We start from the raw sequence: 22,183 nt of genomic DNA on the forward strand, positions 1-22,183 counted from the left end.
TTACTGTAAATATGAGATTGTTTGGGGAGTGTTTTAATCAGACCAAGCGCTGATTGCTGTGTTTTAAGAGTTCCATGTTGTGTCACTGTATTTGTGTAGTTGTAAATAGTTGTAAATAGTTGAAGTCAAGTGTTGATATTAAAATCTATAATCACATATAAGTGTCTGTCCTTTGTGGTAGAGTAGCATCTTCATCTTCCTGACTCATATCCTCCGATTCTCCATGGCCCTGATCCCTTTTGAAAGTCCCTGCCTGAGGAATTCAGAAATGTCTTCCTGATTGTGCCTTTGTCCCTGTCTCTAGTGACACCTTGACCGCTCGGAACGGCTTTTCCGTTACATTGGTGACAGCTGTGGGATTGAATTTCACCAGGTATTATACTGATATTTCAATTCAGTGATTCGAACCTTGCCCTTTCACAAAGTGAAAATGGCTAAAGGCAGAGGTAAAAGTAAAGGGAAGGCACAGGCTAAGAGAAACGCTGGGCTGACCACCAGTAGTGCTAATAAGACTAGCAAAGACATGATAAACGAGGCATACATTGTGGATGTATCTGATGGCGAGATGCCAGGTACAAGTAGACCCTTGTTTGAAGATGAACCCAGTGATCTGGAGGTAGAATTTTTGGGTCCCAAGTACAAAAATGACAAAAGTGAGCCAGGAGATATGAGTCAAACAGTTATAATAGATCCAGATGAACAGTCTACTCTTACCACCACAAAAGGAAAACGTACAAAATCTGTACCAAATTTAGGGGCGAAAGCTGGCGGTTCTAGGCCAAAGTTGCCAGATGATCATGTGGATAATCCACAACCGATTACAGCCGCAATCATCTCTCAGTTGGTGAATGAAATATGTGATAAGATTATGGGTAACCAGTTAGTAAATGAAATATGTGATAAGGTTATGGGTAAGATGAGCGAACACATTGAAAAAGTGTCAGTGATGCACAATTTGCTGCAAGATCATTTGCCCTCGTTAACACAAGACGTGAAAGAAATATTTCCCGCATTAGACGATGTTAGGCTCGATCAAAAAGTAACACTTGTCAGATTTTGTGACGAAATAGAGGGGGCTATCAATTCTCAAGGGGAATCGGTCACGGCTAACTTACAGCAATCTATGGGTGAGACCAATGACAAAATAAGTGCTGAAAGTGCCATAGTTACAGGGGTTCTGACCAAAGGACTTTATGAATTACAGTCCAACTATGACAAAGAGCACAAAGCACAGGCCATTGAAGCAGCAAATGCTAAGAGTGCTAAACCGTTAGAACTGAGCAGCTACAGCGACCTCACACATCTTGGTGACCAGAAAGACTCACCCAAATTGGTTACGTCAACCCCTCGATCAATATCGCAAGCCACTACTACAGATACTGTAGCTAAAGAAAGAGTAGGTGCGAGTAAACGCCCTAAATTGTCGCCATTTACAGGCAAAGGGTCTGAGACATGGGAGATTTGGTTCAACCGATTCTCAGCGGTAGCAAAACGTGGCAGTTGGTCAGATGAGGTCAAATTATATGAATCGATACCTCGACTAGAGGGTGACGCAGGTGAATTTGTATTCGGCCAGCTTTCTGAAAGTACCCGTCTGGACTATCATAAGTTAGTAAGGGAGTTGGGTAGTCGATTCAAAAGGATCGAGTTAAGCACCACATACGGCAAGAAATTTACGAACCGTGTACAAAAGCCGGAAGAATCGGCAGAAGCCTACTGTGCTGATCTAAAGAAGTACTATGATAAGGCATACCCTGGTAGGGACACTGAAGTCCGTGAAGCGGATATACTCCGCCGATTTTTAGACGGCCTATGGGATGGTAAATGCCAACATCAAGTGGAATTCTTGAAATGCCCAGTGACAGCTGACGAGGCAGTAACTCATGTAGTCAACTACAGAGAGTCTAAGGCGCTCAGGAAATCGCGTGCAAACAGAAATAGGCCGGTGTATGGGTATCATTCTAGGACTTCGGATGACATGGTGGTAGTATCCGAAAGTGAAGAGTCAGAGGACGAAGAGCCTCAGCCAATTGTAAGGCAGACCAAAGTCGGCACACATGCTCCAGGGCAGACCCGCTCTAAGAAGGTCTCATTTGACGCCCCCAAGAGCCAAGGCACTGATAAGATAGATAAGGCCACAGTCGCTCCAGCCAGTAGTAAGGAGATAGAGCCGCTGACTGCTGGTGGTATGAGAGACATTATTAAAGATGAGTTAATAGCGGTAATACAGAAATCGCAACCTCACATGCAAAGCATGGACGGCAGTAGGCCACAATCACCGCACCCTTCTGGTAACCGGGGCAATAATGAGGAAGGGCGACCACGCTCGCAAAACTCCCCTCGACACCAGGAAAACTAGATCAGGCCGTTCCTGAGGGCAAGGAAACGGTCTGCAAAAGTTCGGTTGAGCTGACAAAAAGTTGCGATAAAATAGGGCTAAAAACTGTTAAAATTAGTGGTAAAATTGAAGTTGAGAGTGGCATTGAAAAAGATGAAAAAGTAAGTCAACAGAAGTCTCTGCCTTGTGGGGTTTATGTAATAGGTACAGTGCAAAACAAAGAAGTTTTAGTAACTGTAGATTCTGGGGCCAGTAAGACATTCATGTCTAAGAAAATTTACGAACAGATTGAGAAAGAACAGCGACCTATATTAGATATAGAAGAGAAACCTGAGATAATGACAGGTCCTGACGGGAATCCTATATCGCTACTTGGGAAAGCAAAATTTGAACTGAAACTCGGCCCACTCACAATTCAAAGAGAAATTATTGTAGCAGAGATAGAGGATGATATACTGCTAGGGGCAGATATTTTATTGAAAGAGCCAGAAGGGCCTGCAAACTTGTTGTTAAAAGACAAAGTGATGATGATTAATGGGGTTGAAGTACCCTTGAAGCTTGTTGGAGTACAAGCCAAAGCTAGAAGAGTCTATGCTGCAGACCATACACTGGTGCCTGCACTAAGTGAGTGTATAGTAGACTGTTTTGTTGAGACCAGAGAAGGGGGTCCAGAAAGCTGTGACCGTTGTTTGTTGGTAGAGAATTTAGAAAGAACAACTGAAACATTGGGAGTTCTTGTAGCACCATGCTTGGTGAATGCATTGGACAATGCGACTATAAAAGTGAGAGTTTCGAACCCAGACAGGGTACCCAAGTCTATCAAACAGGATATGACGATGGGCAGGGCTAATGATGTGAGTGAGCCATTAGAGGTAATTTGTGAAGAGGAAAACCCTGAAGTGAGGGATGACTATGCGTGCACAAGCCGCTTAAAAGTAGAGACCCCAGATATTATGAGTGTCAAAGAAGACACTGAGGCTGGGCATGGGGGGTTGAGAAAAGTGACCGTAGTGGAAGGGGGGAATAAACGTAAATTGACGAAGGACAGAAAAGAGCCATCAGAGAGTGAGAAGCCCAAGATAACCGAGGAAATCCCCGAGTTACCGGAACACCTCATAGACTTGTTTGAGCGCTCGTCAATCAACTTGACCCAACCACAGAGAGTGGAATTGGCAAAGCTGTTACTTGAATTCCAACATGTTTTCTCCAAAGACGAGAATGATATTGGGCAAACCAATTTAGTTGAGCATGTAATCGATACAGGGGATGCACTCCCAATTAAACAAAATCCACATAAAGTACCGCTGGCGTATCAAGATGATGAGCGGAAAAGCATTCAGAAACTGCTAAAACAAGGTACAATACGCCCCTCCACCTCTCCTTGGGCTTCCCCGATTGTGTTAGTCAAGAAAAAGGACGGTACAGTGCGTCCCTGTTGTGATTTCCGACGGGTAAATAAAATAATCAAGCCAGTAAGCGAAGCAACACCTTTGCCACGTGTTGCAGATTGTCTTAGTGCACTGAGTGGAGCAACACTGTTCTCCACTATGGACGTCACGAGCGCTTATAACAATGTGCCAGTTAGGGAATCAGACATTCCAAAACAGCGATTTGTTCAAGGTATGGACTCTACGAGTTCCTATACATGCCGTTTGGCAGCGCCAACTCAGCGCAGACTTTTCAAAGACTCATTGAGATAGTTTTGGGAGCCATGCAGTGGATTTCCGTGGTCTTGTACCTCGATGACATTATCTGCCACGCGACCAATTTTGACACACACTTGGCGAGACTCCATGAGGTCTTTCAGCGTCTAAGTGATGCAGGGTTGAAACTGAAGCCAGCAAAATGTGCTTTCCTTCAAACTGAAGTATTATTTTTAGGCCACTTGGTCGACAAATCTGGCATCAGACCGAATCCAGACAATGTCATGAAGCTAGTCAACTGGCCAACTCCAAAGAATCAGACCGATGTTCGTGCAGTACTGGGGCTAGCCTCCTATTACCGCCGCCATATAAAAGGCTTTTCAGAAATAGTGCGACCACTCACAGAATTAACCAAAAAGGACAAGAGATTTGCATGGACAGACAAGTGCCAAGAGGCGTTTGATGACCTCAAGCAGAAACTTACTAGTCCACCAGTGATGGCTTATCCAAAGCCCAACTGCAAATATATACTGGACTGTGATGCCAGTGGGGAGACAATTGGTGGGGTTCTGTCCCAGATTCAGGACGGTGAGGAGCGAGTCATAGCATATGGGTCCAGGACACTGAACAAAGCAGAGAAAAACTACTGCGTGACAGACCGTGAGCTCCTGGCGGTCAAATTCTTCATAGAGTACTACAAATATTACTTGTTGGGCCAACCTACTTTTACTGTAAGAACTGACCATCAGGCTATATTATGGCTCTACTCACTAAAAGAGCCCAAAGACAGAATAGCCAGGTGGATTGAAATGCTGTCTCAATATTCCTTTGAAATTCAGTACAGAGCAGGAAAAAACCATCAAAATGCTGACAGCATGTCTAGGTGTCCCAACCCTCGGGATTGTCAATGTGTAGACACAAATGACACAATACCATGTGGGCCTTGTAATAAGTGCCAAAAAAGAGGGCCATGAATATGTTGAGTGACTGGTATGACCACAGTGAAGTTAAACGTGTCACCTTGAGGTCAGAAAATCAACACCAGCCTGTGTCTGTCCAAGTGAATGAAGATCTGGAAGAACTTAGAGCTAAGCAGCTCAAAGATCCAGACTTAGCACCTCTCATGAAGTGGCAAGAGAATGGTATCCGCCCTTATGGCAATGAAGTGTGTGATTCCAGTCAGACCACACGCCATTACTGGAATTACTGGAGTAGTTTATGTATGAGAAGTGGAGTGCTGTTCAAGAAGTCTGCAAAAAGAGATGGCACTGATAACTATCTCCAATTTCTGGTTCCACGGGCCATGAGAACTGAGGTGCTGCAAATGAACTACTCCGCCTTACTAAATGGGGGGCATTTAGGGAAGAAAAAGACAGTAGATAAACTCCTCAGACACTTTCATTGGTTTGGTGTTAGGGAAGATGTGGCAATTTGCATAGCCAGATGTGATGAATGTGCGTCGATTAAACCATCATACAAACCACCACGTGCACCGTTAGGCTCAATGCCTGTAGGTGGCGTGCTTGACAGATTGTCCACCGATATTCTCGGTCCCTTTCCGCTTTCTGATAAGGGTAATCGCTATGTGCTGTCAGTCTGTGACTATTGGACAAAGTGGGTCGAACTGTTTGCTGTCCCTGACCAAACAGCAGTAACTTGTGCTGATAAGATAGTGAATGAAGTCATTGCCAGGTTCGGATGTCCACTAGACCTCCATAGCGACCAGGGGAGGAACTATGAAAGTAAAATATTCGCTGAAGTTTGCAAACTGCTGGAAATAAGAAAAACACGCACTGCCAGTGGTCATGCAGCCTGTAATGGGGTAGTGGAACGCTTCAATAAGACTCTTGTGCGCATGATCAAGGCCAATATGAAAGGGCAGCAAACCAAGTGGGACGAAAATTTGGGCTGTATGGCAGCAGCTTATAGGGCCACCCCACATGAATCCACCGGATTGTCACCAAACATGCTAATGTTGGGTCGGGAGGTCAGGCTCCCCTCTGAAATCATGTTTGGCACCAGGAAGCTAGACCCAGATGAAAATGTGACATCATACGGAGAATATGTTTCACACCTCCGAGATCGATTCCTCAGAGCACATGATGTAGCGAGGAAAAATCTTTAAAAATCCGCTGTTCGGAGAAAGGGGTACTATGATGCAAAGACATGCCTCAACCAGTACCAGAGGGGCAGTCTTGTGTGGGTCTTGTCGGACATTACCCAACTCCACATTACGTAAAAGTTACGCCGCACCTATGAGGGTCCATATTTGGTCTTGTATAAAATAAATGACCTGGATTATCGCGTCCAACTTGATGCGCGGGGCAAAAATAAAACAGTACACCACAACCGCCTGAAGCCTTACTCAGGAACTGTATATTTGCCCTGGGCCAAAGAAGCGCTAAAGGAGTCGAAGAATTACCCCAAGTATGGTCAGTAGCCACCCAAACTCTAGAAAGTTTGGGGATGGTCACAAATACATTAAAATATCTCCCTCTCTATTTCAGACCACCATGTCGACTTTCCAGTGCGAAGAATGTGAAGTGAAGGCCACAGCGTTTCACGGGGCGGTGGCCCACGTTATGAAACACCACCTACCTGCTTCCAGTGTACCATGGTACTGCCTGCTGTGTCAGGCGCGCATGAAAAACAAGTTTACGGCCTCAAGACACTTTTACGCGAGACACAGACGTGAGGCAAACAAAGGATACCCCTTCATGAAGGCCATGGGAGGAAGGAGACGGGATTGGCAGAAGGGTGACTTTGATAGTCGCATTCGGACCATCCCAATGTCGGACACTGTTAGTGTTGGCTCGACACCGCGAGTGGGGAGTGCTGTCTGCATTCCCTTTGCTAAGGCAAGTTACACGCCGGCACAGTTGCATCAGGCAACACATACAATAATTGGGGACAACTGCGAACCCCTGGACTTGACTGTCCATCCAGTTGCCAACAATAGCCGTAATACCGAGGAGACGCGACCTGACCCTGTTTTGGGCAACGAGTCCAACAAGGGAAGTGCTATCAGTTCAGAGGTATCAGCTGAGCTGAAGCAGAATATATTGAGTATAGTAAAAGAGGTATTGGTAGCCGAACGACGACCGTCGCCATTAGAGGACAACTGGCCACTAATCAAGTCCCAGCTGGACAGGCAGACCGCGCTGCTAGAGGAACTGGTGAATAGGAAGTGTAGTTGCACTTGCACTTCGGCCCAAACAGTGGAAACTCGCCCTGCAGAAAACGAGGAGGAATCCGGCGCAGATATACGATTTTCCAAGTTCACCAACGAGCGTGACGACAACGACTCGCTGGACAGTATTTTTGAAATGTTTAAATAAATGACTTTGACTCTGTTTCTCGTGAGTGTAAACTTACTCATCTAAGGATTGTTCGTGAGGCGATATGAAGCCTGTTGCATAAGTCATTTTGAAGTAGAAACTAGTTTTTTTCAAAGTTTAGCTTGACTACCATTACATGTTGTTTCATTTCAAAGTTTATGTGACTGTTGTGCATTTAAGAGTATTTTGATAACGGTGCATTCCAAGTATTTTTGATAACCGCTTATAATATTGTGTATATAGCAACCCAACCTGCCGATTGAGATTTTAAACACTGTCCATGAACAGTTATTTTAGCCTTGATGCTTGAATCTCAACTTTGATAGCGTTATTTAGATATGATATTTTGCGATTGTGAGTAGGGGAATATTGCAAGTGTTGAATGTTTCAATTTGAACTGGTTTTCTCGGGTGAACAAATTTTATAAGTATTTTGAACCATTTGTTGTACATTTATATACCTGTGTTTTACTAGTCGGATATTTTGGTGTTGCTGTGGTCTTGCACTGTGCAGGTGCTGTATGTTTTAGATTGATCACTGTCAGAAATAGTTGAGAATGGGAAAGGTGCTCTTGGGAATGTCTCAAGTTATGAAGTCAGGATGTGATAAGAACAGTTGGGAGATGATGTGTGTTTTATTGTGTACATAAGATTTTATTTGATACCGTACTGTACTGTTGAAGTTTGTGTAGTATATTGTGCATAGGGTAATTGAAACTTTTGGAACTTTGGTTTTAAGACAGCTTTTACTTATGTAGTTTAATTTTGTTTGAGGCAAAGAAGTTATTGACGAGGGCGTCAATGTTTCAACCGGGGGGGGGGGGGGTAATGTAACTTAATTAACCTTTAGCTTCTTCGTTTCGTCTTGGGACCGGTTTGAGTCCGCATTGTACATACAACCGCTGTGCCGTCAGTACTCGTTCTCCGGGTTTGCATTTTATGTGTACCTAGAAGATTTTTACCGGAGCAGATTTTCGTGTTTGAAGACAATTTTACACAAAACTGTGTGGTGTTAGATCATCAAACTTTGGAGAGACCTTAGGACCAATTTATCTAGAGCTTCCTGGTAAGTTTATAAGTAACTGTGTATTTGTAGTAAGTGTTTTTATGGGTGCAATTTCGGACTTTTGTAAACTTGTTCGCCATGTTTGATGACGTCATTCTCATCAATTTGTTTGGAAGCTGGACCTTTGTTTTCATTCTGTCAGATTCCTCACGCACATGTTCATGCATTGTGTAGCTTGCTAATAGCAGCACTGGTTATCCATGTGGATGAATGTACTTTGATTAATCTATAGACAAAGCAAAGGCAGTAGCCTTGATCTTTTTGGTTGTACTAACTCCAAATTGACTTGAGTCAGCTCCTAAACCCAGAGGGTTATATTTGAGCAATCCTATCTAATCTATTGGTATTTCTGGGGAGGTAAACAATCAATTCTAAAGATGCCAGAACCTTCGGTTCCCCTGAATGCACCAAGTGTGCACATATATCCAGATGATATCATCATCATTGGCACTTTTATAGAACTAGAAGATCTAGTTGAGTTTTTGGACGAGTTAATTGAACTCTTGGTCCGTCTTATAGAAGGCGAAGATATTGACATGAGTCAATATCCTTCTCTCAACCGGTTACTGTAAATATGAGATTGTTTGGGGAGTGTTTTAATCAGACCAAGCGCTGATTGCTGTGTTTAAAGAGTTCCATGTTGTGTCACTGTATTTGTGTAGTTGTAAATAGTTGTAAATAGTTGAAGTCAAGTGTTGATATTAAAATCTATAATCACATATAAGTGTCTGTCCTTTGTGGTAGAGTAGCATCTTCATCTTCCTGACTCATATCCTCCGATTCTCCATGGCCCTGATCCCTTTTTGAAAGTCCCTGCCTGAGGAATTCAGAAATGTCTTCCTGATTGTGCCTTTATCCCTGTCTCTAGTGACACCTTGACCGCTCGGAATGGCTTTTCTGTTACATTAGCATGACAGGGCCAGCAGTGTTTAAAGACTGCTGGAGAATGTGTCCAGTCCCGGAATCAATCAAATACATATGCATCCTCTAAGTATGCAAGGAGAAGTAAGATGTAGCCGAGATGTTTTCGATCCTCCTTCTTCAGAATGTCATAACCTCGAGTGTAATGGATTTCAGCTGATTTAACACCAGGCAGGTCTTGTTCATGGCCTTTTTCTAGTAATTTCCGTAGATTCGTTTCCATTTTTAGGCATGTTAGACGTACCTAGATATAAAAGGGAAAGGAAAAATTGTTCAGCAAAAGTAATATTACACATTCTCTTCAACTAAGGCGCGATTTTTTTGCTTTGATCAGCCAACGTTTTTGTCAAAAATTCTGAGTGGTCGGAATAATTTTTTTGATTCAATCATTTCACAAGAATGTCCCAGGAAAATGTTAACATGGTTAAAGCGGAGGCAAATGAAAAATGAAACGGCCAGGGGCCATTGTGCTCACCGTAAGTATTTTTAGTAGACAGTTACAGAAAGTGCTACAGTATGTAGGCCTCTCATAATTTATACATGCATCTGTGACCAGTTCAGAGCCGGCCCTGGCCAAGTGGTGAATCCGAGACTTGTGGTTCCAAGCATGTAGAGTCTAGGTGAAAATGATAGTGAAGAAACGTGCCACTCCATGACAATGGTCACGGTGAATATATTTTTAACTTTGACCTCAGTGACCCTGACAGGTAGGTCAAATAACAAACCAGGGTGATATGTGATGTAGACACATCCACCTGACCATAACAATTTCATCACTTGTTACACTACAGCAATCGGCAAAAAAACGATTTCCAAGATGGCCGCCTAATTAAATCTATGGCACCAAATAAATCAAAAAATGAAGAAAATGTAAGATAGAACTCAGAAAAGAAAAAAGGAAAAGTTGAAAAATAAAAATATTTTTGGCTGTCCTTGACCGGGGTTTGAACTCACGACCTTTGGATTGCCACAATACGAGGAAAAACCCACAAAACATGCAATTTCGGCCATATTTGAATTCCGATCTGGCTGAAACTTGGCATACAAATAGTGGCTTCTTAGATGCATCATTACACAAAATTAAAACTCTTTACATTGAACAACGACAAAACGTACCAAGAACGGTAAAGTTTTCAACTTTGACCTCTGTGAACTTGAAAGGTGGGTCAAATCAAAAACCCGTAAGATATGTGATGTATCCTTGCTGGGAGTACCTACCATGAAACTTTTATCAAAAACAAATCAGTAATAAGCGAGTAATCACACGTTTTGAGTTTGGGCCCCCTGGTGGCCAAGTCAATAATCAGACCGAACCAAAATTCAGTGTAAGAGGTCAACTGACCTAGGGGGTCATTTGTTCAAAGTTTCAAGTTAATAACTGTTGCGGTTGAGAAACGTGCCGTAGTGACACTCAAACAGCAAATTTACGCCATTTGACCCCTGCGACCTTAAAAAGTAGGTCAAATCCGAAAAATCGTGCAACATCTGAGGTAACCTTGCTAGGGGTCCCTGCCATAAAAATTTCATCAAAAACAATTTGCTAATAAGCAGGCTATTGCACTTCTTACTTTTTCTGTTTTGGCCCCCTGGTGGCAAAGTCAAGAATCAGATCAGGCTGAAATTCAGCACCAGAGGTTATCTGATATAGGGGGTTATATGTACCAAGTTTCAAGCTCATAGCTTTGGTGGTTGAGAAACGTGCCATAGTTACACTCAAACGGCCAATTCACGCCATTTGACCTCTGCGACCTTGAAAAGTAGATCAAATTAAAAACCCGTAAGATATATGATGTATCCTTGCTATGAGTACCTACCACAAAAGTTTTATCGAAAACAAGTCACTAATAAGCGAGATATCACACTTTTTAGATATCCACATTTGGCCCCCTGGTGGCCAAGTAGAGAATCAGATCGGACAAAAATTTAGTGTCACGGGTCATCTGACCTAGGGGGTCATGTGTACAAAGTTTTAAGTTCATAGGCCTAGCGGTTAAAAAACGTGCCACTGTTTTTGAAATAGGATACGACGGACGACGACGACGACGGACGACGGACACTGCGGTATCGTATAGACTCCCCTACGGTGAGCCAATGAAATGGTCTAGGGGCCAATGTGCTCACCTGTGTCAAATGGTACGTCAAGGTACCCTTTTTGTAGGTGTGATAGTGCTGGGGTCAGTGATTATGACATTGCTAAAGCAGTATATATTATTTTATGAACAAACCAACAAATTGACAATGACCCCTGTATGCCAGCGTTCTCTAACGACTGTGCTGCCAGACGACCTTGACCCTGTGACCTTAAAAAGTAGGTCAGGAAAATACGCGGAGGATATATGCACCACTTCTACAGGTACAACCATATTTCCTAAATTTTTTTGACCAGTAATAAGGGAGCAATCACATTTTGATTTTTGAGGTTCGGCCCCCTGAAGGCCAAAACATGAATCATATGGCTCCACAATTTGGTCTCTGAGTTGGGGTGGGGGGGGGGGGGGCTCGCAAACAACAATCGACACCGTTTTCACTCTTTTAATTCGAGTACACGGTGCACGATAAGCTACATGTATGGTCCAGTTTAGCGCAGTAATTGGTTGCCACGCAGACAAAATCAAGGGAATCCCTTCAACAAACCTCATTTTGGAGCCATATTGCAGTACATCATTACCACTTTTGATGAATAACTAGGGCTTACATGCAACAAGGCGAGCTAACCGATTGGCCGAAATGAGCACCGAGCAATGAACCTCTACGGACGGAACTGGCATTGCAGGCATGTATAATTTACAAAACGTATGCAGGACCGGCAGTGCACAATGCAAATTGCAAGTTATTCCTCGTCATCGTGAAGCACTAATGATTGCTCCATGGATGCGACACAAGTGGTGGTACTAGTGAGTGGTTAAATTAATGAAACGGCCAGGGGCCATTGTGCTCACCGTAAGTATATTTAGTCGACAATTGATTCATGCTAGTTACAGAAAGTGCTACAGTATGTGGCCAAATGGAAGTTTTATGAGGTAAAATCAAAAACCATGTGCAATTAATACTGTGTGGTGGTTAGCTGGTCCCATGCTCATCAGACTGATGGCAATCGGGCAAGTAGTTAAGCAATAATCACAATTCTTAAAGCTTTCAGATTTGGCCCCCAGGTGGCCAAGTTGAGAATCAGATTGGACTGAAATGTGTTTTCTAGGCTTATCTGACCTATACGGCCATGTATACCCAGTTTCAGGTTCATAGCTTCAGTCGTTAAGAAACGTGCCAAAGTTAAACTCTAACAGCCAATTTTTGCGGTTTGACCTCTGTGACCTTGAAAAGAAGGTCAAATCCAAAAATTGTAAGACAAGCGATGCATCAATGCTAGGGGTCCCTGCCATAAAAATTTTATTGAAAAAATGTCACTAATAAGAGAGACATTGCACTTCCTACTTTTTCAGTTATGGCCCCCTGGTGGCCAAGTCAATACTTAGATCAAGCCAAAATTCAGCGTCGAAGGTTATCTGATGTAGGGGGTTATATGTACCAAGTTTAAAGTTCATAGCTCTGGCGGTTGAGAAACGTGCCATATAGTTACACTCAAACGGCCAATTTACGCCATTTGACCTCTGCGACCTTGAAAAGTACGTCAAATTAAAAACCCGTATGATATATGATGTATCCTTGCTAAGAGTACCTACCACAAAAGTTTTATCGAAAACAAGTCACTAATAAGCGAGATATCACACTTTTTAGATATCTACATTTGGCCCCCTAGTGGCCAAGTTGAGAATCAGACTGGACCGAAATTTAGTGTCACAGTTCATCTGACCTAGGGGGTCATGTGTACCAAGTTTCAAGTTCGGTCTAGCGGTTAAGAAACGTGCCACTGTTTTTGAAATAGGATACGACGACGACGACGACGGACACTGCGGTATTGTATAGACTCCCCTACAGTGAGCCAAAAACATTGACAATTGTTTGCATACGGAGACACAAGGGGATAATGAAATGACCCAGACAAGTCCCAGGTTAGTAGGCAAAGGGTTCAAAAAAGTTTCTTTCACCATAATGTACCTTCTGTTGTCAGTTGCAGGCCTTTCAATTACGTGGAGACCTCTACACCCTGTATTTTTTTAGCCTATTTTGGGGACATGTTTTTTTGCTTTTTAGCTAAATTTGGGGACATTTCATCGCGCCAATTTGCCTGAACAGCGACGTCATAAATCAAAGTTAGTGACTGTTATCACCACATACACCTGAAAAGTCATAATTTTTAGGGTAAAGCTATAAAATTAGGCCATTTGGATGAGATTTGGTTATGTTAGGGGTCAAAAAACGCTTCATTAAAAAAAAAAAGAAAAAAAAAAGACCTAATTTGGGGACATCCTGTACGGCCTACACCGTTATACGGTGTAGGAATCATGCAATTGAGAGGCCTGAGTTGGTTAGTTCTGAAGTATTCAAAAACTTTAATTCTTAATGGTTGGGAACAACTTACCCTAGTGCACTGCACAGTGATTCCTAGAATGACTTCCTCGCCATCACAGGGCTGTAAAGCAGAGAAGGGAAGCTCAAGGAGAAGCTCAGCAGCATGCTGTCCACGAAGGTTGAACGGCAGATCAATATCATCTATCTTTTTCTTCTCTTCTTGATTTCCAGAACGTAGATCACAACTGGATGAGTCGCCCAATGGACTAGCACTTTGTTTAACCTAGAAGTAGAAGTGAAGCCAAAGACCAAATCAAACTAAATGATGAAATGCTCTGTGAATAGCAGCAGCCAAAAACTAGTTCCTCGGGTCTCCCTGCACTGCAGCCTTCTCCACTGTCACAGGCCATTTTAATAGTTACCCCTGCGGTCGCCCTCCCCCCACAACCCTAAAATGAAATGGTCCATGGACCATGAATTTACCTGGGTCAAAGGGGAAGTACACTTTATGAAATCATGTAAGTGCGATAGTGCTGGAGATAACGTCCCTATTAAGATCTAAGGATGCCTGACAATACTCATTTTAAGTAGACTAACCCACCTTACAAGAGGTAAATCTGATGTTGTACAATAAGATGAAAATGCCAATGTTGATTGTTTTTAAAATGGTCTTAAAACGGACTTTACTGTATGTTCCATTTAACCCTTAGTGGCCATGCCTGTGTCTCTTGATCTTTAATCAATTCAAAATGGAATAGCATTTATTATTTATTTATTTATTACCCTTTCGGTGCCTGGGCCCGGTAGTACCGGGTATACGTTCAGGAATCAACCCAAGTGTCTATTTTTGCCCATAACTCGCTCAATATCGGTTGTATTGACTTGAGACCAAGTGCATTCGAAAGAGAATTAATTCTAGCCAATGTGAGCCCATTTTGGCATGCCTAGCATGCATACATAGGTTGAGAGAGGGGGCTCCGCTACGTTCCCCTCTCTCAACCGCGACTCTAGCGACTTTTCAATTCATTTGGCCACCAGTCGACTCTCAGATAACACAGCAAGTCCAGACCAGCACCAGAAGAAAGGTCTTTTGCAGTACTATCTATCACGACACCTGGAGTAACACAGGTCCATTTTTCAATGCACCACCCCTGATGAATACCCTCCACATGTCCAATGTAGCACATTTGAAATTGACCAGGGCACGAACCAAGTATGCAGCCAATCGAAATAACACAGCTTGCAAATTGGAGCTGGTCGGCCTGGCTAACATTCAGTCTATATGGGATGTGGCATGCCCCAAACTTGCAGCGTCAAAGAGACGTCGATATTAGAATGCCCCCTTTGCAAACCTGGCTTAGAATAGGGCCATTTTCAGGAAATCTCCAGCAGCGAAAGGGTTAAACACTTACCTCAGCAATTGTAGTAATAACTGCAGAGCTACTTCTTGGACCTTTCTGCACTTCATAGCAAAGATCAGGACACGACGACACCTTCGTTCCAAATATTTCACCGACCCGTTTTGAAACTGGGCTGAAATATGGTAGATGGAGCCACCTGTCAGATATGTCATGCTGTATTCACACTCAATGTGCCTTCAAATGGCATTCTGAAAACCGCAACTGGAATTCGCTTTCGTTAAAATGCCCTGGCCTTTTTGGAGTGATAAAACCAGGGCAGGTGAAATGAAACGGCCAGGGGCCATTGTGCTCACCGTATACATCTTTTAGTAAGCAGGATCATGCTTAGTTGAGAGGTGAATATGGTGAACACAATCAGGCATGAAGACTTTTTTTAGATGTGTATTGATGACAAGTAATAAGACAGGGCAGTATATATAAGTTTATGATCCAACCAATAATTGTCTATGACATCAACAAGATCAATATCGTGTGATTGCTAAGAGTCCCTGCAATAAAAAATTCATCGAAAAAAAGTCATTAATAAGCGAGATATTGCACGTCCAACTTTTCAGTTTTGACCCCCTGGTGGCCAAATCAAGAATCAGATCAGGCCAAAATTCGGTGTCAGAGATTATCTGATGTAGGGGGTTACATGTACCAACTTTCAAGTTCATAGCTTCAGCAGTTAAGAAACGTGCCATAGTTACACTCTAATGGCCAATTTACGCCATTTGACCTCTGTGACCTAGAAAAGCAGGTCAAATCCAAAAATCGTAGGACATGTGGTGTATCCTTGCTAGAAGTCCCTGCCATAAAAATTTTATCGAAAACAATTCACTCAAATAAGCAAGATATTGCACTTCTTCCTTTTTCCATTATGGCCCCCTGGTGGCCGAATAAAGAATCAGATCAGGCCAACATTTGGCATCAAAGGTTATCTGATGTAGGGGGTTATATGCACCAAGTTTCAAGTTCATAGCTTGACTGGTTAAGAAACGTGCCATAGTTTACACTCTAATGGCCAATTTACGCCATATGACCTCTGTGACCTTGAAAAGTAGGTCAAATTGAAAACCCGTAAGACATGTGATGTATTCTTCCTAAGAGTACCTACCAAGTACCATAAAAATTTTATCGAAAACAAGTCACTTATAAGCGAGATATCACACTTTTTAGATATCTACTTTTGGCCCCCTGGTGGCAAAGTTGAGAATCAGATGAAACTGAAATTCAGCATCAGAGGCTATGTGATATAGGGGGTTATATGTACTAAGTTTCAAGTTCATAGCTTTAGTGGTTAAGAAACGTGCCATAGTTTACACTCTAACGGCCAATTTACGCCATATGACCTCTGTGAACTTGAAAAGTAGGTCAAATTAAAAACCCGTATGATATAAGATGTATATTTGCTATGATGAGTACCTACAACACAAGTTTCATCGAAAACAAGTCACTTATAAGCGAGATATCACACTTTTTAGATATCAACATTTGGCCCCCTGGTGGTCAAGTTGAGAATCAGATCGGACCGAAATTCAGTGTCAGAGGTCACCTGACCTAGGGGGTGCTGTGTACAAAGTTTCAAGTTCATAGCCCTAGCGGTTAAGAAACGTGCCACTGTTTTTTAAATAGGATACGACGACGGACACTGCGGTATTACATAGACTCCCCTACGGTGAGCCAAAAAGCAGGGCAAGGCGCCCTGCCCTTTTTTGAGAGATGACTGATTTGCCCTGCCTTTTTAAATTTCTGGCTGAAACACTGTGTTGCCAACTGCACAATATTTGATATCGTCCAAATTATTTGCTATTGATCATACATGTCATACGGAGTGATGGTTAGGAAGTTAAATTATTGTGGTAGTTTACGATGAAAAGTAGCGCGGAGGAGCTTTGGCTTTGAAGAAAAAGGTGTTTTTATCAAACGTTCTCAAAATTGATGACGTGCACCTCAACTGTTAGTTTCAGGTTCATAGCTTTAGCCGTTAAGAAACGTGCCAAAGTTACACTCTAAACAGCCAATTCTCGCAATTTGACTGACTTCAGTCAGTGACCTTGAAAAGCAGGTCAAATCCCAAAATTGTAAAACATGTGATATATATCCTTATTTTATCGATAAAAAGTCACTAATAAGTGCTTACTACTTTTTCAGTTTGGCCCCCTGGTGGCCAAGTCGAGAATCAGATCAGGCCTAAATTCGATGTCAAATTTGATATTAGGTGGTTATATGAACCAAGTTTCAAGTTCATAGCTTTAGCAGTATGAGTTAAGAAACGTGTCATAAGGGCCGTTTAGACGACAGGCGAAAAGACCGCATTCGGATCGAATCTGGATGAATCCGGATTAAAACCACCCAAGGCGATGGTACCTTTTTAGTCCGGATGCAACCACATTGATCCGGATCTTTTTGCGTTCACACGACGAAAAATTAATCCGGATTCGGGACGCATCCGGATTTTTTCACGTCGTCTAAACGGCCCTATAGTTTCACTTGAACGGCCAATTTACGCCATGGCATTTGACCTCTGTGACCTAGAAAAGAAGGTCAAATCCAAAAACCTGTAAGACATGTGATGTATCCTTGCTAAGGGTTCCTGCCATAAAATTTTATCGCCAAAAAAGTCGTTAATAAGCAAGACGGTGTACAACCTGGGTCAAAACTTATACAAAATCTAGGCCAAAGTCAGCCTCGTTCTGGATTGACCTAGTTTGTGTACTATCTAGTGCATTCCAGTTTCAATGCACTTTGATCTCAGATAGTGCATTGATAGCTGGGGTCATTATTCGAAATGACTCTGACACAGCCCAAATCTTTTTTTACCTCAATAAACATGCTTAATATTGTTAAATACATACCACACTACAATCCTAATGCAACATGTATTCCATTTAAGAACTTTTGAGAGCATAAAATGCATTTCATTGTGAGTACTGTCCAACACACACCCCACCCCCAACTTCTAATTGGGATAGAAAAAGTTTCTATGTCTAAAACAAGAGACCATTGATGGGAGACCTTTGATTGACATCTTGGCTGTGGAATTCAACCACTTTTCTCAATGAATATGCACACTCCTTGATGTATGAGGCTTGTGAATGGCTGGAGTCCACCCAGCACAGCCCCCACCCCCTCTACTAAACTGTCAATAAGATTCTTGGTGGTCAACTTGTGTATGGTATCATGATACAGCCTGGTACAGTGACCTTTCTGCTTGATTAATTACACACATTTGGGTTAATTTGTTTATACACTTGTCTGCTATAATCTCTCAAACTCAGCAGGCTGCTTGTTTGCAAGGCGGCATATTCCTTTGATCTTGTAGGGACAGATTTTGTTTCTGATACGGTCAATTCCATGGTGTTGACCATGTCTTACTCTAGTGAATGAGTACAATTTACACCCTTTCTGGTCATCAACGAAGTGGCTATCACATTTTTGATGTTGCTTGTCCAGCTCATTATCAGCCGCTCATTAGCATATTGGCCTAGTAACCATGATGAAACACGTGGTGGTGAAGATCAAGTGCTTCCTGCCTTGTCAATTTTGTTACATCTCTCCTTTTTCTATCAATTCTTCTGAACGGGTTAAACTTGTTTTGTTGTTCCTTTGGTGGATTATATTCTTACTTCTTTTGGATTATTAATGTTTCACATGTGTAGGCCTATATTCATTCAGTGACCCTTACTATACTTTGATTTATATTTTTCGACCAAAAAAGGAATATGGAATGAAGTAATTGTTTGGATATTTGGATATTCTTGATTCAATGGATTAGGGATGTTGGGAGGGTGATTTTCAGGGGCTGTGAATGTAGGTACCGGATATCAAAATGATTGGTGATACATGTACTTTCAAACCGTATCAAACCATGGCACTATTATTGTTTACATTCCTAATATAGGTAAACTAGGACGTATTATGCATGAATCTATGTCAGTGGGCGGCCAAGTTTATGCTAACCAGGTATACTAAACCGAGGCTATAATCTGCCAGCAACTGGGTCACTTTGGATATCAGTTACACTTTGGCTACCCAGAGCACTCACTGAGATATTGCACTTCTTACTTTTTCTGTTCTGGCCCCCTGGTGGCCAAATCAAGAATTAGATTGGGCCAAAATTCGACATCAAAGGTTATCTGATATAGGAGGTTATATGTACCAAGTTTCAAGTTCATTGCTTTAGCGGTTGAGAAACGTGCCATAGTTACAATCGAACAGCCAATTTACGCCATTTGACCTCTGTGACCTTGAAAAGTAGGTCAAATGATATGTGATGTATCCTCGCTAAGAGTACCGACCATAAAATTTTTATCGAAAACAAGTCACTTATAAGTGAGATATCACACTTTTTAAATTTTCCCCTTTGGCCCCCTTGTGGCCAAGTTTTAAAAGAATTAGATCGGACTGAAATTCAGCATTCACCGTTTTCACCGCATGCCAGTGTTCACCATTTACTGTTTGACTTACACTGTAAACATCAGGAAATATGAAAATTGCTCCACTAACAATGTTTAAAAATAACTTTCTTTGGATGATATTTTGATACATCTCCAAAGTGAAATGAGATTTTCATTTAATTTTTTCACAGGAAGTCTTAGAATTGATCAGTTAATAAAACTGTTGTGAATTGGAAGCGGGTATTTCAAGATTTAGAAAATCGATTTTTTCTTGATATTTTAAAACTGTGATATTTTCATGATACAAAACTCAAAACTATTATTCTGGCATGGGAGGGTTGAACCAACACGCTAGAGCAATATCATGATATGTGACATGTATACAAGATAGAAATATATAAATCCCTCTGAGATATTGAGATATACTTTGTGTCCTTTTACTTTCCTACAAGAGTGTACATGTGGTAGGTAGCCTGAAACCAGCTTTGTCCGCCCCCATACCAAAAATGCTACAGATCAAAACCGGCCTGAAAATCATTAACCTGTAGCAACCTTTTTTTTTAGTGAAACAGCCCGTTCAAAACAAAAAGAGTCAACATTGCCCAGCTTATGAATGTACTTGTATCACTTACCAGAATTCAACCAAGAACATTTGCGCAAAACTTCGGAATATGTTCACAAAACAGATTTCATCAGTTGGCTCTTCATTTACATATTTAGTGAACATCTTCTGCAGAATATCCAAGAATCGCAATGTTTCCTTCATCCTGAAATGATAAAACATATTCAGTCATTCCGGTGTCAACAAGATCCCTGCAATGTGCAATTTATCTAGGGGCATTCAACACACGCAGTCCATGTGCTGGATTGGTCTCTCAGGATAAGGCTTTCATGGCTTTGGCACGACACCGACAATTCAACTGAATAAAATTGGTAAACCCTGTGTTAAAATGTACATGTTACCGCAATAACAATAGCATATCACCCTGCAGTAGCGACCCTCTGTTTTTATTATAGAAAGACCCTTATGCCCGTAGATCACCTGTGAGGCCCCTTGGCAACCAAAATTGTATACGAATCCCTTCATCAGACTTGAATTTACCAAATCATTTGTCTTTCATTTTAAACTCATGATTCTATCCGAGACCAATAGACCTGGTGGAATCATCTCCTGACCTGTAGGCCTTTTTATGATGGTCTCGGATCTCGAAATGGAATCGTAATGATGAATAGGCTGAGATAGCAAGCTAACTACCCTAGTCTCTAGGCTACTTGTACTTACAAATTTATCTCTCGAAATGTCTTCTCCCTGGCATAAATATTATTTCCTGCCATTATCTCAAAATTTTTTAATGAGCTTTTGATGGTCAATCTGATGTTTTCCTTCATTGAACGAATATCCGAGGCCAAATTCCAAAGGCGAGAGGAGATCGTGCTTGGCCTTGAGGAGGAGGATCGGGACCTTTGATGACGAGGATCAGGGCTAGGCCGCCTAGTCCTAGGGTAGGCCGAAGCCCCCTTTATATCATCATCACCAGACTCGGCCCCAGACTCAGAGGAAATGGTTGATTCTTGGCTAGAGCTGCTACTACATGTACTATGCTGTTTCGTCTGCTGTAGGCCTAGGCCTAGGCCTGCCCCTGCGGCTGTGACAAATGCTGCTTTTCTTGATTTTTTTGAAAAAAATTCCAACAACTCGAGGGATTCTTCGTGGCTGACATCGACCTGAATGTTTTCAAGAACCGTATCAAGGAAGTCAACATGATCTTTGTGAAAAACATCCCACCATGAATCTGCCATTTTGTTTGCCATGGCCTTCGATGCACTACATCTGCGCCGCGTAGAAACCGTTAACCTTGTCGGGTTAATAGGTGTATGCAAAATATCTCGTAGGAGGCGTTTGTAATCATACTCGTAAAAGCCGTTTTGATCAGGCCCATACAAGTATGGTGATTGTTCGATTTGAACGTAAAATATTTTCAATCGCTCAGCATCAAGGGCTTCCCATTTCGATGCACATCGGGGAATAGACGTGACACGCTTTATATCAACACCACCACCACCACCATCACTAGCACTCTCATCAGACACAGTCTCGCCGCCGTCGCCATCATCCCGAGAACGCTCGACTCCCGTTAACAATTCTTGCACCTCCCGATCGTCCTCCTGCTCACCTGCCTGTGCTGGGCCGGCACACATGTATGCTTCGCCACTCATCACTGGGCCTAACTTGAATATTCACTTCTTCCGGATATCATTTCGCCCATGCCTGCCATGCCATCCCCATACGTTTATCCGCAAGGAGGATACCGCGGTGACGTCACATCACGTGATCACATCCCATATTACTGATCGCTATGGCCAATCAGATTCAGTCTACTGACAGCACTAGTACTAAACACATCTCCACGTCTCACTGTCTGGTGGGCTCCTGTACACAAAAACACCAATAGACATGAAATATTGCAATACCTAGTAAGGATTCTTCCTGTGCAAAATAAAATTTACAGAGCAGATTAACTTCCACGAATAAAAAAGACGTTTGGCGTGGCCATTGACTTTCCGAACTCAGCTCGACGCCGAAATGCAGCGCCATTCGCGGACAAAGATAGAACAACTCGACATTTTTTTCACCGGGTTTCTCGCTGCGCATGTGTACCAGCGAAAA

The 22,183-nt window shown here is 42.4% G+C and overlaps 1 protein-coding gene across 1 annotated transcript; it reads right to left on the reverse strand.

Annotated features, from left to right (window-relative positions):
- Nucleotides 1-8,147: 8,147 nt before the first annotated feature.
- On the reverse strand, nucleotides 8,148-21,793 carry LOC135490609 (uncharacterized). Its single transcript, XM_064775855.1, has 5 exons — nucleotides 20,798-21,793; nucleotides 20,148-20,282; nucleotides 15,128-15,248; nucleotides 13,786-13,998; nucleotides 8,148-9,549 (listed from the first exon to the last, which is right to left on the reverse strand). The coding sequence occupies exons 1-5, from the start codon at nucleotides 21,730-21,732 to the stop codon at nucleotides 9,349-9,351; spliced, it is 1,605 nt and encodes a 534-aa protein (XP_064631925.1). The 5' UTR covers nucleotides 21,733-21,793; the 3' UTR covers nucleotides 8,148-9,348.
- Nucleotides 21,794-22,183: the final 390 nt, after the last annotated feature.

This window comes from Lineus longissimus, chromosome 7 (genome assembly GCF_910592395.1).
Source record: "Lineus longissimus chromosome 7, tnLinLong1.2, whole genome shotgun sequence".
In the NCBI taxonomy this organism is placed as follows: Eukaryota; Metazoa; Nemertea; class Pilidiophora; order Heteronemertea; family Lineidae; genus Lineus; species Lineus longissimus.